The sequence below is a fragment of the Bombus pascuorum genome, chromosome 11 (assembly GCF_905332965.1).
Source record: "Bombus pascuorum chromosome 11, iyBomPasc1.1, whole genome shotgun sequence".
Classification (NCBI taxonomy): domain Eukaryota; kingdom Metazoa; phylum Arthropoda; class Insecta; order Hymenoptera; family Apidae; genus Bombus; species Bombus pascuorum.
In genome coordinates, this window is record NC_083498.1 from 11,163,733 (window position 1) to 11,178,437 (window position 14,705).

The 14,705-nt window shown below is 29.3% G+C and overlaps 2 protein-coding genes across 3 annotated transcripts; one reads left to right on the forward strand and one right to left on the reverse strand.

The window, feature by feature from the left end:
• The first annotated feature begins 317 nt into the window (after positions 1-317).
• On the forward strand, positions 318-4,654 carry LOC132911659 (mediator of RNA polymerase II transcription subunit 28-like). The gene is made up of 4 exons (XM_060968433.1): positions 318-728; positions 842-1,196; positions 1,259-1,437; positions 3,204-4,654. The coding sequence occupies exons 1-4, from the start codon at positions 669-671 to the stop codon at positions 3,420-3,422; spliced, it is 813 nt and encodes a 270-aa protein (XP_060824416.1). The 5' UTR covers positions 318-668; the 3' UTR covers positions 3,423-4,654.
• Positions 3,874-12,947, reverse strand: LOC132911638 (E3 ubiquitin-protein ligase COP1-like). Of its 2 annotated transcripts, XM_060968378.1 has the most exons (8): positions 12,805-12,947; positions 12,322-12,437; positions 7,232-7,395; positions 6,960-7,134; positions 6,564-6,885; positions 6,241-6,509; positions 5,981-6,159; positions 3,874-5,875 (listed from the first exon to the last, which is right to left on the reverse strand). In XM_060968378.1, exons 1-8 carry the CDS (start codon positions 12,886-12,888, stop codon positions 5,649-5,651), a joined length of 1,536 nt encoding a protein of 511 aa, XP_060824361.1. In that variant the 5' UTR covers positions 12,889-12,947; the 3' UTR covers positions 3,874-5,648. The 2 variants fall into 2 exon arrangements, with proteins under 2 accessions (XP_060824361.1, XP_060824360.1); XM_060968377.1 differs by lacking the exons at positions 3,874-5,875; positions 5,981-6,159; positions 6,241-6,509; ... (2 more) ...; positions 7,232-7,395; positions 12,805-12,947 and adding an exon at positions 7,507-11,768.
• Between the last annotated feature and the right edge of the window lie 1,758 nt (positions 12,948-14,705).

Below are 14,705 nucleotides of genomic sequence, written 5' to 3' on the forward strand. Positions count from 1 at the left end.
ATAATGCAATGTGTAATCACCAAAATTTCATATTTAATAAAAGCTGTTAAACATAAAATTTTTTATTAATTAAAAAATGAAAGTCATTCATAAATTTATGTTTGTGTAATATCATTAATATATACGTGAAATAGGTTTTTATAGCTTGTACTTTTCAACTAAATTTATGCATAACCGATGTTGTAAATTTATTGATAAATATAGCTAATCATCGATAACCAATAAAATACTTATAAAAAAGTGAAAAATGTAATATGTAATGAAATTACTGATGATCGAAATCGAGATATATCGATTATCGCGTACTTGAAATGTTACTTTAACTTGCTTTGACTAACGTGGTAGATGTAAATGCATGGTAAACAAGTGCATAAGATGAGTGATCGACAAATTTAGTAACATGTTTCGATACTCTCACTATTTCGATTTAAAATTGAAAAAATTATCAAGAACTTTCTGTGCCGAATGTAATATTTATTAACAGTTGTGCGTGAAATTTTATTTAATTATGGAGTTCTATTATTATATTTATTTGCTTGACACATGTGCATATCTACCGTGGACTTCTTAATTGTACATATTTCAAATATTTATAATGGACGTACCCTAAAAATTAATTAATTATAATTGACAATAAATTATATTTATATATAAGTACTACGAATATAATGGCGACACCCACTAACGGTAACGGTAATCTCATCGACGAATTTGAGGAAGCATTTCAGGTATGATATAAGTAATATCTCTTAATGTAATTTTTTAAAACGATATTTTGTTAAAATTACAGATTTGTTTTTTCTTTCATTCGTTTTGTTTTAATATAAAATACACTTTGCAGCAATGTTTGAGTATATTAATAACGAAAGACGAAGGGTTAGGAAACAATGGAATTGGAGTGTCAGGTGGTTTGACTGTGGATAAAGAAGAAGCACGTAGTGAAGTTGAACAGGTCATGCTAAGATTTATAGATCTGGCAAGACAGATGGAAGCTTTCTTTCTGCAGAAACGATTTTTGTTGTCTGCATTGAAACCAGAATTAGTAATAAAAGAAGATATCAATGATCTTCGAGTAGAATTAGCACGTAAAGAAGATCTCATAAAAAGGCATTATGACAAAATTACAGTATGGCAGAATTTATTAGCAGATCTACAAGGCTGGGCAAAGTCTCCAGCTCAAGGTCCAGCACCTAATGGTAAGAATCATTAAAAAATGTTACGGAATGATAATATAGTAAATAATTTTAACGCACTTTAGGTTTACCAAATGGTACTCAAACTGGACAGAACCAACAAAGTGCCAATGGAGGTGGAAATGCAACGATGCAACAACAACAGCAAATATTACAACATCAGCAGCAACTCCAACAGCAACAACAACAGTTGCAACATCTACAACAACATCAAATGCAACAGCAACAACTTCATCAGCAACAGGTATTTAAGTAATACCGTTACGAGCAAAGCTGAAACTCCTGTATTCAGGCAGCTGTCTAAAATTAGCGTTGAAAAATTTTTTTTAAAATATCACATGCAATTTAAAAAGAAAAAAATGTGCAGCAGCGAAAATTGTATATTTACAGAAAGCTACTTTTGCTGTAGCAGTTATAGTTAGAAGTTACATTTTAAATCATCAGTCTTTAAGATCTATCTCACTTTAGTTGTAAAAAGAATTCAAACATTATCAATACTGTAAATTATTGAATTTGTTTATACAAAGTATTGCAGTTACACATACACGTATATCACAAGCTTATTTATACTCACCGTAATGTTCTCATTTCAAAATGGTATATTTATTATTACTAGATTTCTATATTATTTGTTACAATTTAAAACTGAATGAATATTAATGTTGGATGATTGTATGTATCTGTGTGTATGCATGTGTGTGTGAATGATAAAATGTATATAAATAGATTAAATTATGAAATAATCTTTTTGTGATTGAAATACTTATCAGAATTTTAGAAACTATTTTTGCTCCTTTTTTTTTTGAAGTAACGGCTATTCAGGACACAAAACATTCAGTCCTATTGCACAAAGGCAACGTGTACCAGTGTTGCATATAATCAGTGCCTTATATAATTCCTATCGACAGAAATGTAATATGTAAGAATTAAAAACTTGAAGTGCTTTTAGTAGCTGCGATATGAAATTACAAAAACATAAATTTCATTTATAAGAAAGGAAAGTATTAAATAGATACACTTACATAAATATGTTGTAAAATGGTGCCAAAATAATTGCTATTAAAATGTGTACAAATATTTAGCCAAAAACTGATATAATAAATCTGATAATGGCAATAATAAAAGAAAAATAAGCATATTACTTTTGCTTAACATTAATAGCACACCTAATAATCCCTACTACCTTTAAACATATTAGGAACAGGTAGTGATACTTCAAAAGTATATCATTTCATAATTATTCAAAATTAAACTATATACCCCACAAATATGTACACATCTGTTTGTAAATTTTCTTTCATATAACATAGTATAATTATTTATGTCACATATTGAAAATTGTTATAAATTTGACAGATTTTTCAATATTTATGAATTTCCTTGTTTATAATACAATAAATATCTTCTGCATGTAAACATGTATGCATGTATTTTGCATCAATGTAAGAGCTACCAAGGAAAGACATATAAAACTTAATTTATAGTAAATTATGAAAATTACATGTCAAAAAATTTATTTTATTTATTCTTAAAAATTTTATGAATTGACATGTACTTTTTTAATATAATGTTTAGACATAGTATTGAATTAAAATATTGCAGCTATTCGTAAAAGCGAAAAAAGATTATGCCATTTTACTTATGTTTTCACATGCAAGTAGATGTTTGCAGAATAAATCTCTATTCATGGCAAAAAACATTGTGCTTTCTTTCATTTCCCTAATTACTGTTCCTAATACATCCTACTGGCTTGTAAGGATCGGAACTCTTAATTTCACTATAGACTTACATATTCAAGTATATTGCATGTGTGTTTCATTTGTGTACAGCATTTCTAAGATTTTCATCTTTTAATCATTTCACTGCTATCTTTGATCCTCCTAAATGCTTAGTTTTTATTTAGCATCATTTTCTATGATACAATAAAATTTATGTTCAAAAAATTGTTTATATCAAATTTATATTGATAAGAATATAATGATAGAATATATATGTGACGTAAAATTGCAGGTACAACAAGGGTCTGGTGCACCTCCCACATCGGGTCTTCAAGGAGTTGGGGTCTCAGTTGGACAACAAGGAATGTTCATGACACAAGGAGGAGTAAGTGTGACTGGTACACGGGGTGGATTTCCCGTCGCAGGTGTAGGAAGTAGTGCTCTCCAGGGTCCTCTCGCTTTCCTGGAAAAGACAACGAGCAATATAGGAATGCCCGAAAGGCGGAGTTGACGCGGAAGGGGGAGGGGCCGGGGTCGGGGTCGAGGAAAAGGCCGAGGAAGAGGACGAGGCGGAGGAGGCAGTTTACCTCCGCCACCACCACTTCTCGATACTTCGGACCCGTCGTCGTATGCTGCTGCTGCCGCAGTTGCAGCTGCTGCGGCAGCGCCCCTTCCCTCTCCACAGCAGCAGCCTCCACCATCTTGTACATGAATATGTTTACAACAAATTAATTTGTTATTGTAAGATATCGTTCCTATAACTAAAATTATTGCGGTCGCAGAAAATTGTTTTCGATCGTATAGGTTTATACTATCTTTAGTAAAAGGGCGGAGCGCATTGTTAAGTTAATGTTTAGTACGCAATTTTATAATATGGTTATATAAATATGTACATTAAAAAATATGCGTGATGCATCTTAATTAATTATTTAAAAAACAGGATTTTAATTAAAAAATGATAATTAAATAATGCCAGTTTTATTAAATCGTACATCAGTATAAATAATGAACATATAATACCATTCAGTTATTTCTGGAAAAATATTTTGTGTTCATTCTGTAAATTGCTGACTTTTTACTTTGGTATTTTATATTTTCTCTTTATGTAATAATAACTGGAAAATTACATAAAGAATATATGGTGTATTCATGAAATAAAATAATCAGTACATATGTCCTTTTAAACTGTTCAAGGGGATGAGCAGCAGAAACTGTACATAAGAAAATTGCAATGGTCAAAGCGTTAAAATAAATTTTACATGTACATAAAATTAGAAGTACGACTTTTCATACAATAAGTCATATTGTATTTTATTATATTAAGTTCAAATAGTTATTAACACCCTTACAAATTACGTGTAATAGTTTACACGATATTGATCAAAATTATGTATTTTAAATGCAACACAAATAAAGTATAAATTGCCCAAAATTTAATATACCTCCCATAGATATATCTCTATTATATTAAGCTATACTTTGTACAAATTTAGTATATTGTATTCTATTCTATACGACGTCGTACAATCAGACCTTTTTGATATTGTTAAATCTTTCCTATTTCTTTATGATTATTGATAGTCACTGACACTGTCTTTAATTGTTTCAGTAAATGTAACACACCTTATATAATGTGAATAAAGCAAGCTGTACAAAAGAAGATTCACCATATTTGTACTAGGTATTGCTGTACTGTAAAGATATAATTCTGTACACAAATACAATGACTACGAATTTTATAAATGGCATGTGATTCGATTTTCTTATACAACGTTATTCACTTAAGTCGAAAACCGCGTTCGCGAGAACATATGAGAATGGCAACATTATATATTTACATTTACTATTACAATCAAATGTCGTTCGCCACCTATGAGCTGTTGCTAGAAGTATAATTAGGCGAGAGACAATGCGGTTTGGTAAATGCCGAAGGACTTCAAATTTTGCGTCGCAATAAGGAGAAGACGATTACTGTCTGATTTTTAATTGTTCTGCTGTCGAATATAAGAATAAAGTGAGTGATTGAGATACAACAAAACATCTTATGGAATTCATATTTAGACTGAGTATTTTAAAAAAATAGAAATTATTTTCTACCTCGCAGCAATGCCTGAATTGGAAGTTGTTTATGTTAGATGAATCTGATAGCAGATGAATACAATTGTAAGTAAAAAAATTACATTTTAGTTAAATTTCAGGTGAGCATAATAATAATAATAATAATCAACCGGTAAAGAACGGTTGATTACATGTAGGACAGAAGTGAATACGCTTGCTTGCTTCGAAGTTTCGAGGGCGCATAGAGACATGAAATCGTCAGACAAAATCGCGACACTTGTTTTCTCAGCGACCGTCTTTATTGTAATGTCAAATTTAAAGTACTTCTAGCAACACCTTGTAGATTGCGAGCGATATTTGGCAGTAGTAGTAAACGTATACGTTACACTATGTTCTCATGAGCGCGGGTTCCAGGATAAGTGGATACATAACTCTGTACATTGCGATGCATGTACTTAATTCGTTGTATCGACTTTAGTCATTTTGTATAAATGTCAGAATGTCAAACGGGAGGTAAGCGTGGATAAAATATATGTATATATATAATATTGTGTATATGTGTATGTATATATAGAACAAAGTTATATATACATATATATACATGCGTGTATACATATATGTATACGTATATATAAAAATAGATAAACTTGCATCATACAACTTAAAATAGTTGTAAATTTTAACACAATGCCTGCAAAAACTGGATCAGCGTGCGGGTCGGACGACCTGCCATTCCAGCTGGTACATATGGTGACTTGTCATGTCCAGGGCCCATTACTCCTGCAATATCTAAATGCATCCATGGTGTATTGTTCGAGATGAATTCATGTAGGAAAGCAGCAGCTGTACATGAACCACCACCTTTCGTTCTCGCAACATTTCTTATATCAGCTGATTTAATTTTTTCTGCAATTGATACCATATTATTCGATATATTACTTTTCAAAGTTAAAAATATTGTTAAAAATATTACTTTTCAAAGTTAAATATATAATTGAATTATTTTCTTACTTGTCATTTCATTTGTGAAATACTGCCAAAGTGGAAATCTCCATACTCTATCACCAGTAAGGGTGCCTGCATTTCTTAGTTTTTCAAACAGTGAACTATTGTTTGTGAAAACTCCAGTTGCTGCTCCTCCTAAAGTAATTCTCATCGCACCAGTTAGTGTTGCAAGATCCAAGATAAAACTGTACATGAAAAGTACTTAATAAGAATATCTATACTACTGTATCAATTGTTATATATTTCCTAATTGATGCAACAGTTACCTTGGATTAAATTCTTGAGCATAACAAAGTGCATCCGCGAGAATAAGTCTGCCTTCCGCATCGGTGTTATCTACAATAATACTTTTCCCGTTCATTGCAACTACAAGATCTCCTGGTTTAGTCGCAGTTCCAGATGGCAAATTTTCAGTAAGTGGTATCAAACCAATAAGATTCAATTTTAATTTAAGTTCTGCAGCAGCTCGAATAGTAGCTACTACACATGCAGCACCAGTCATATCAGCACGCATTTCGTCCATATCAGCTGCAGGCTAAAGTTATATAATGTTATTTACACTAAATGTATTAATTTACAATTATTTTACCTTAAGACTGATACCGCCAGCATCGAAAGTAACACCTTTTCCAACGAACGCAATCGGTGGGTGATTGTCATCACCTTTGTAGCAAATTTCAACGAACTTCGGTGGCTCACAACTACCGCGAGATACACTAAGGAAAGAACCCATCTTTTTCTGTTCTGCCCATTCTTTATTATGAACTTTTACAGTAATTCCTAATTTAGTGAGAACTGTCTCTACTTCTTTCGAAAATATTGTAGGTGTCATTAAATTGGCTGGTGTATCTGCTAACTGGCGTGCCCAATTTTGAGCCTGAGCTTTAATAGTCCCAATATGCCACTGTTCCCTTGAAAAAATAATTTTCTTTACACTACCATAAAAATAAATATACAAAAAAGAATGAAAGAATGTATTACTTACTTTCCTTCTTCACCATATAATGAAACTTTTGGAAGAATTTTCTGTTTTTCTTTACTTTTTGAGCCTTGATAGAACCATGTTGATAATGTAGCTCCTTCTGCTGCAGCCTCAGCATCTCCTAATGATTCTAGATGTATGTCTTTTATGTCAACTGCATCCAATGCACGACATCCAGCTAATGTAGCATTATAACATTATTATTAAAGTATAATGAAAAGGATGTTCCTATCACTGTATGTAAACACATTGATTTTTATATAAAGAATATTTACCTGCTGCAGCTATACGTATGTTTTCTTTTCCCTCATGTATTTCTTCAAGCTGATTAATGCCAAGATTCTTTTTTCCAAGACCAACAACTGCAATTCCAACGTAATCCTTCTCATCCAAATCCCAAAATATTCTAGCGTGACCTTTGGGAATTTTTGGACCTGCTCTGAAGTGGTACAAGTATTGAAACATTATTTAAAATCATTTATCCAATAAAATATATATTAAGACAAGAGGGGGAATGTATATATGAAATTAAAAAAATTTTTGAAGGACATACTGAGACACAAGTTCATGAATTTATTTCTTACAATAATTCTAGGCATCTTGGACATCTATTAGCACATGCTAGAGCATCTGCAATTTTAAAATACAATCTGAAAATATACTATTCTTTACATACATATATATATATATATATATATATATATATATATATGAACACACATATGTATACATGTGTATATATATATATATATATCCTAGAACATAGTCCTTTAAAATTATTCTAATGTCTCTAATAGTCGTTCTAATTATTAATTAGATTAAAATTACAATTATTTTTCACGATATTATAACTATGTATTAACTCACAACTATATTCTCTGATCTATAGTGGAGACAATTGATTTGCACTCATAATACATTAATAGTAGGCATGACAATCATTTCCAATGTATTTTGATATTAATAAGAATTTATAACAGTAAAGAATTATCTTCGAATATAATGCAGTACAGTGTAGTACTATGTTCTTATTACCAAAATTTGATTCTTCATTTATGTATATATACAGATTTAAATATGTAGATTTTCCATGGGGTTTCATATTTGTAACATTGTTTGCTTAAATATTATTATGTAAATTGTAAAGAACCTATTAAAAATTGATACATTGATATTTAGAAATATGAGCCATGTTATAGATTTACTTAAACATACTATTCAGAGCTAAGTAAAATAACATTTAATAGAAAATAAATTTTTCTTCTTTCTTCAATAGAATTATTACATTAAATAATTGGTATTATTTTTCGCGGAAGTTATCATTAATTGCAACTATGTATAATTTATTTATTTCTAAAATAATGAACATGCTTTTATAATTAAAAAATATTAATGATCTACTACTTTTCATCATAAATTCTGTCTTTCCTTAGCTCTGATACTAATATATAAGAACAGTGATTGTAACACTGATAGTAGGAACTTAATGCAATTCAAGCACATTTACTACTTCCTTACTGATGTGATGTTCTTGGCACACATTAAATTGAATTTAACAGATAGTATCAACATTGTTTGTGATATCAACTTATACATTTCTACTGTTCTGAATTTAATAATCTATTAGGCTACTTTGGCAAGATTTATTATAAGAAACACTGCATGTGATCAAAATTACATTCTTATATGACGATTATTATAAGCAATTTAAAATATTTTTCCTTTTTACATATCATTACAAGTCACAAAAATATTTTCCACATCGTAAAGTGTTTAGAATAATGAAATTTTATATTTTATTTAACATTTATAAATCATACTTATTAAACTAAAAAAATCTATATTAAATATTAGATAACTTATAAGATTTAATTATAAACAAATATTATTACTATATAAGATTAATTATGGCCAAAAACAAAAAGTGAAAAATACGGTTAATAATAATATAATGGTAATGAAATTCACCTAATAAAAATGTTTTATTACACTAAAATTGTGCTAATAATTACTGTGCAAATACATTAATTTAAGGATATATAAAATATAACTAAATTATGTTTTAGAAGGCCATTTTCTATAATAAAAATTATTAGATGCACGCGTACGTCATTAATATATTTATATGAACTATTTATTATTAAAATTCAGTCTATTGTTAAAATATATCTAAACTGCAAAACAATTAAATAAGTGTAATACAAGTAACAGTACCCATATGTTTAATAAAAATATGAGAGAAAAGTATTTGTGCTGCTTGATATTCAGAGTATTACTTTCTCAAATAAATCAGTCTCTAACAATTTCTACATGTAGAAGTTTTCTCAATTTTGCTTACAACAAATTACTATAACATTTAGAATAAATTTCCACTTCTCGTTGTTATTTGTGTCTGAGCACTTAATCGAATAAATTTCAAAATATATATATATATATCTGCTAAAGATTATAGAACTCATAACTAATTTTAAATTAATTCTAATATTTTAATAGTCCCTTGAGAATTTGCAGCTACCACAACATTGGACATTTGTTTCCAGCAAACTGCAGACACAAATTCATTCAGATCTTCTTCTCTTCTTTCTTGTATTTCTAATATACTTCGAACAGCATCAAATTTATATGAGAACAATTGTTTGGAAAGTCCTTTGTAGTACACATAAAGTGCATTATTTTCTGACCCACATGCTACATAATCACCGTCGGTAGTAAGACCTATAAAATTCTTCTCGTTTACATGTCCGACGAATGAACGTAGACAATGTGGATTATTGATATTCCACATTTTTAATTGCGAATCCGTGCTTGCAGATACTATTTCTTCTTTGTTAATGAATTTAACATATGAAACAGCTTTACGGTGGCCTTTAAAAATACAGAGTGCTTCCTTCATATTACGTAAATCATAATAATGGACACAATGGTCTGCAGATCCAAATGCCAAGTGACATGAACTACGTGGGTTAAATTTTACACAACACACATTAGCTTTTGCTTCTAAAGAAGCCACGGAATGATCATTGTTCAAAGACCATAACTTCACTCTAGCATCATCTGACCCTGATGCTATAAGTTTAGTATCTACATCATTAAAATCAACAGACCAACATCTCTTTTCATGTTCTTGAAATGTTTTGGTTCTCTGACAAGTTGCAGCATCCCATACTGTTACAATTCCTTCATAATCAGATGATGCTAGCATTCCTTTATGAAAGGAATTCCATGAAACACATGATATTTTGGAGCTAGATACCATTTCAACACAGGGGTAATGTATATCTACAGTGTCTCTTATTACAGCACTATAATCAAATACTTTTATACGTTTTGTAACTCCAGCTATAGCAAAAAATTCATTATCTTTGTCGAATTCAATACTTGAAACAATAGTGGAATTATTAAAAATATCCGACGAATAATTCAAAGTCGCTAATGGACGTAATGCTTTATATCTGGAGAATTTAACAAGGTTTTCTCTAAAAACATCAAGTCCTGAACTAGTACCTTGCCATGAATCACTTTGACTGTGAGATTTATGCCCAAGAAGTAGTTCCTTAGCACGAGAATCGAAATAGCATTGAACAAAATCATCAAAATGAGCATGCATCCTCTTTCTACGTACAGCTAAAGTAGATCCTACTGCATAATCATTTTGTTTTTTACTTCCTGTAGGATTAATAAATGTTTCGCTTCCAACAACACTTGCTTTTTCATTTGGTTTTACCATGTTTGAATCAATTATATCTATAAGACCAATCATTTCTTTTCTTATAGCTGATACCTGTGCAGTATCATTTTCACTGGATTTTTTCAAATCTTCTACTTTAGGACATTTATTTTGAACATCTCTTAGAATATTCTCAACTTCTTCCATATCCTTCTTAATCAATGCTATCTCTTTTTGTAACTGATTCTTTTGTTCTTCTTTTTGCTGCAATAGATGCTTCAAAAATTCATGTAGTAATTTATTTTGTGCTGTACATGTTTCTGCTTCCAGTAAATGTTTTCTTTGTGTTAGTACTTCTAGCATTACATTTACATCTGGTAATGTTAGATTAGCACTTTCTGCAGCTATAATATCTCTTAAACCATCATGTGGTGGTATAGATAAATCTGTACTTACTACTCTGTGTCTACCATCAGCTGCATAAGAAGATCCTAATTCAGCAAGACCCTTAATTCTAGTTTTATATTTTGATATCAATTCATGTAATAGAAAGTTTGGAAAAATATCTTGTTGAGATAACGTATAGCTACACTTTGGACAACGGCCATTGGCTTCCAAAGACTTTATTATACAACGATAACAAAATGTATGACCACAACGTGTGATATGAGCTTCATCGATTACTTCAAAACAAATAGGACATAGATAATCATTATTTTTATCTTCAAGTGTACCACTAATTCTATGAAGAACATTTGCTGAGTGATTCTGTTTACTCATTCTACCACTACATTCACCTATACCTCCGCTGCTTCCAGGAATATCATTTCCCAAATTACTATCATTGATAGCTGACATCTTTTTCCTCAATTGAATAATATTTCTTAGAATACATTTAATTATTTTCAGATACATCTGGCAATTTTAATCTGCTTTTTTAAATCTCATACTTTTCAAAGTTTTGTATGAGCTCTTCCAATAGATGATTTTACTTGATTAATAACCGATCTATAGAAATAATTGCTTTACAAATAATATACTGTTAAAATTTTTTATATAACAAAATATGTGTCTGGTAACTCCTTCTGTGCAGCGAGTTTTGCTTCATATCATGCGTACAATATCGTCTCTCAGTCTAGTCTCTCCTGAAACAATGAAAATAATGCCAGTGAGCTCATAAGACATAAATTTCATTTAAATTCAATTTTGTTAAAAGAAAATACTTTATGTAAACTTTTCAAAAGAACAAAGGAAAAGCAATTCTGAATATTATATATAAAAGCTCAGGCAGCATTATGACAATTGTTTCAGGCTGGAACTATGAATAAAAGATTTAATATTCATTAATGTTAATCCATATGATATGCAAAACAAAACTATAGAAATAATAACATGTAAAACTGTACTTTGCATAGTCACTTATCATAAATCAATGTCATTTACTATTTACATTTGACTTATCATGAATTGATAAAAGTACTTGCTTGATTTGAAGGAAATCGGTTCAATCTTAGGTATATGGTACTTATACCTGAATTATGGACACACATCTATGATCTGGTTTCACATATTATATGAAAAAAAAATATGTTTAGTAAAAAGAATATTAACACAGATTTTTACATAAATATGTGATACAAAAAGATCTGATTACGGTACAAAATATGTTATAGATCATTAATAAAATTTCTAACTTACAACAAAATATGTTTTTGCAGTTTTCCTTTAACTAGTTCATCATATTTAGCCGCTGCCGGAGTCAATGAAACGTTGTTTTCATCTTCTGCTTCGTATAGACCGAGCACCAATCCTTTCTGTTGGAAATTTAGATATCAGAAATTAAGTATCGAAGTATAGAAATTTTAGAATACGACACAGTACATATATCGAATCATAGCCTCACAAAACAAATTCATTCGTTCTCCTCTCGAAAAGTTTTCTTTCGATAAGAAAAGAATAAAGCGAAAAGAGAAAATTCATAATACATTTTTCAATAAAACTATTAATAACTTGTATATCTCAATCAAGTATTTCTCCCACTTCTCCTTCTACGATGCTGAATACCAAACTGAAAATTCCTCGTTTCAGCAATTTCTTCGTAAAATAGACATATACCACTTATCTAATGAAATAATAGCAACGAATACTATTCGATTAAGGAATAAATAACATTATAATTACCTTCATGGTCGAAATGCTAGATAAGAAACGTAACTGCGATTTTCCGTATTGTAAACCCTTACTCCTGATAAAAGACAATGCCATAATTTGTTCAAGAGAGCACTTAGGTGTGATATATATACGTATGACTATATAGATATATATATATATCTGTGTGTACACATGCGAATGTATGTGTACGCATGAACGTATACACACTGTGCTAGAAAGATACGATATCTATATAGATATCTTGGTCACTTATGTTATAGATTCGCGACTCTAATGCCTCGTGTAGCATGTTCGTGTGGCGACACCAACTTCCGTTTAGTGATCTCACCTAAAAGTTTGCTCCCGGTAAAAAGTTTTTCCGCTAAAAGATAAAATAGCCAAGCGATTTCTGTTTCCAAAAAACAATTGTAGTTCTATTGTATAGCAAAATGTTTTTTTTTCTTCTTCTTTTTGAGCTATCGAACAATTAATGTTAAATTAGATATTTTGTATAATTTAATTATCAGATATATAGCCTTAATTTTATTCAAGTTCATATTTTTATGAACTAAAAAAAAATGAGGATTTATTTCATTTACTAAATATTATGAGTATTTTATTTCGGATATTTATATATTTTTGCATTATACGATTTTTTGCATTTTTAAAGTTATAATATTAAACATTTGTAATAAACATTTGCATATAAGTCGCTTAAGTCGTATATACATTTATTTAAATTATTGAATCCCGCGTGCATTTACAAAATAAACTTTCTACTTATCGTGTAATACAAATTACTAACTATATACACATACACACACATATATATATATATAATTGAAGACAAGATGTAATAAGTATTATTGAACTATTAGGACAAACAACTTCTTGTCATTCAGTAGATAAAGTCTGCAATTAGCACTGTTATTTAAAACAAATATATTACATTATCTTTACTCATTTTTTATATAGCAAAAATTTTCAAGGACTACAAACAAACAAATAGTTTAAATACATTCAAATGAGTTCAAATGATTAAGTGGATTTGGAAAATTATTTCTTCCAACTTTATATTTATTTTCCTATAAATACTCCATTTTTAGCGGATATTTCTGCTATTTCTATAAGCTATAAGCTATAAGCTTATTGTTTCCCATATTTCTTATTACTTTTATGTTATTCTAATTTATTATTCTATTATTCTATTTATTGTTCTAGTTATTCTAGTTATTATTCTAGTTATTATTCTATTTAAAAAACTTTCTATTACTTCCAATAATTTGGAGTGTGTTTTATCAAATACATTTTTTTTACATTTTGAATTAATAATATAAATCAAAATGTTTTTTGTGATGATTTTAATAAAGAATTAAATAAATCAAACTAATTGATAGAATTAATTTCTATATATTGAAATCTTTTTTTGTGTTCATAATTTGTTATATATAAGTTCCACATTCCAGATATCTTCCCATATCTGTTTAATGCTTTTGCTTTAGTAGTAACAAATTATGCAAAATTATGCCAAATTATGCTTTCAAAGATTACTTATCAATCTTTATCAACTTATCAAACTCTACTTATCAGAGTTTAAACACATATGTTTAAAACTGGTTATTGTCGCATAGGAATTCAAATTTGAAAGTAATACCAAGTACATATATATTACATATAGCTTTGAATATGGTAATACATTCATAAAGATAAAGTTTGTTAAACGAGGCTATGTTTAATCTAAGAAAATCTAACTGAAGACTGCAATAAAAATTTATTTATTAAATTATTCAGAACCTGATGAATTATAATTCGCAAAAAATAATACAACAATTTTGTTTGCGTTTCATTAAATACGTTAATCTATATAAAACATAATATCTACGTTGTTCATTTCTTATACATTACATTTTTATAAATAATAAATCAGTCTG

Bases quoted from the DNA above. Each gene is read 5' to 3' on its own strand.
- LOC132911638 (XM_060968377.1), bottom strand. From the start codon at position 11,538: ATGTATCTGAAAATAATTAAATGTATTCTAAGAAATATTATTCAATTG.
- LOC132911659 (XM_060968433.1), top strand. From the start codon at position 669: ATGGCGACACCCACTAACGGTAACGGTAATCTCATCGACGAATTTGAG. The intron at 729-841 runs GTATGATATAAG...TACACTTTGCAG, and splicing joins AATTTGAGGAAGCATTTCAG to CAATGTTTGAGTATATTAAT. The intron at 1,197-1,258 runs GTAAGAATCATT...AACGCACTTTAG, and splicing joins TCAAGGTCCAGCACCTAATG to GTTTACCAAATGGTACTCAA.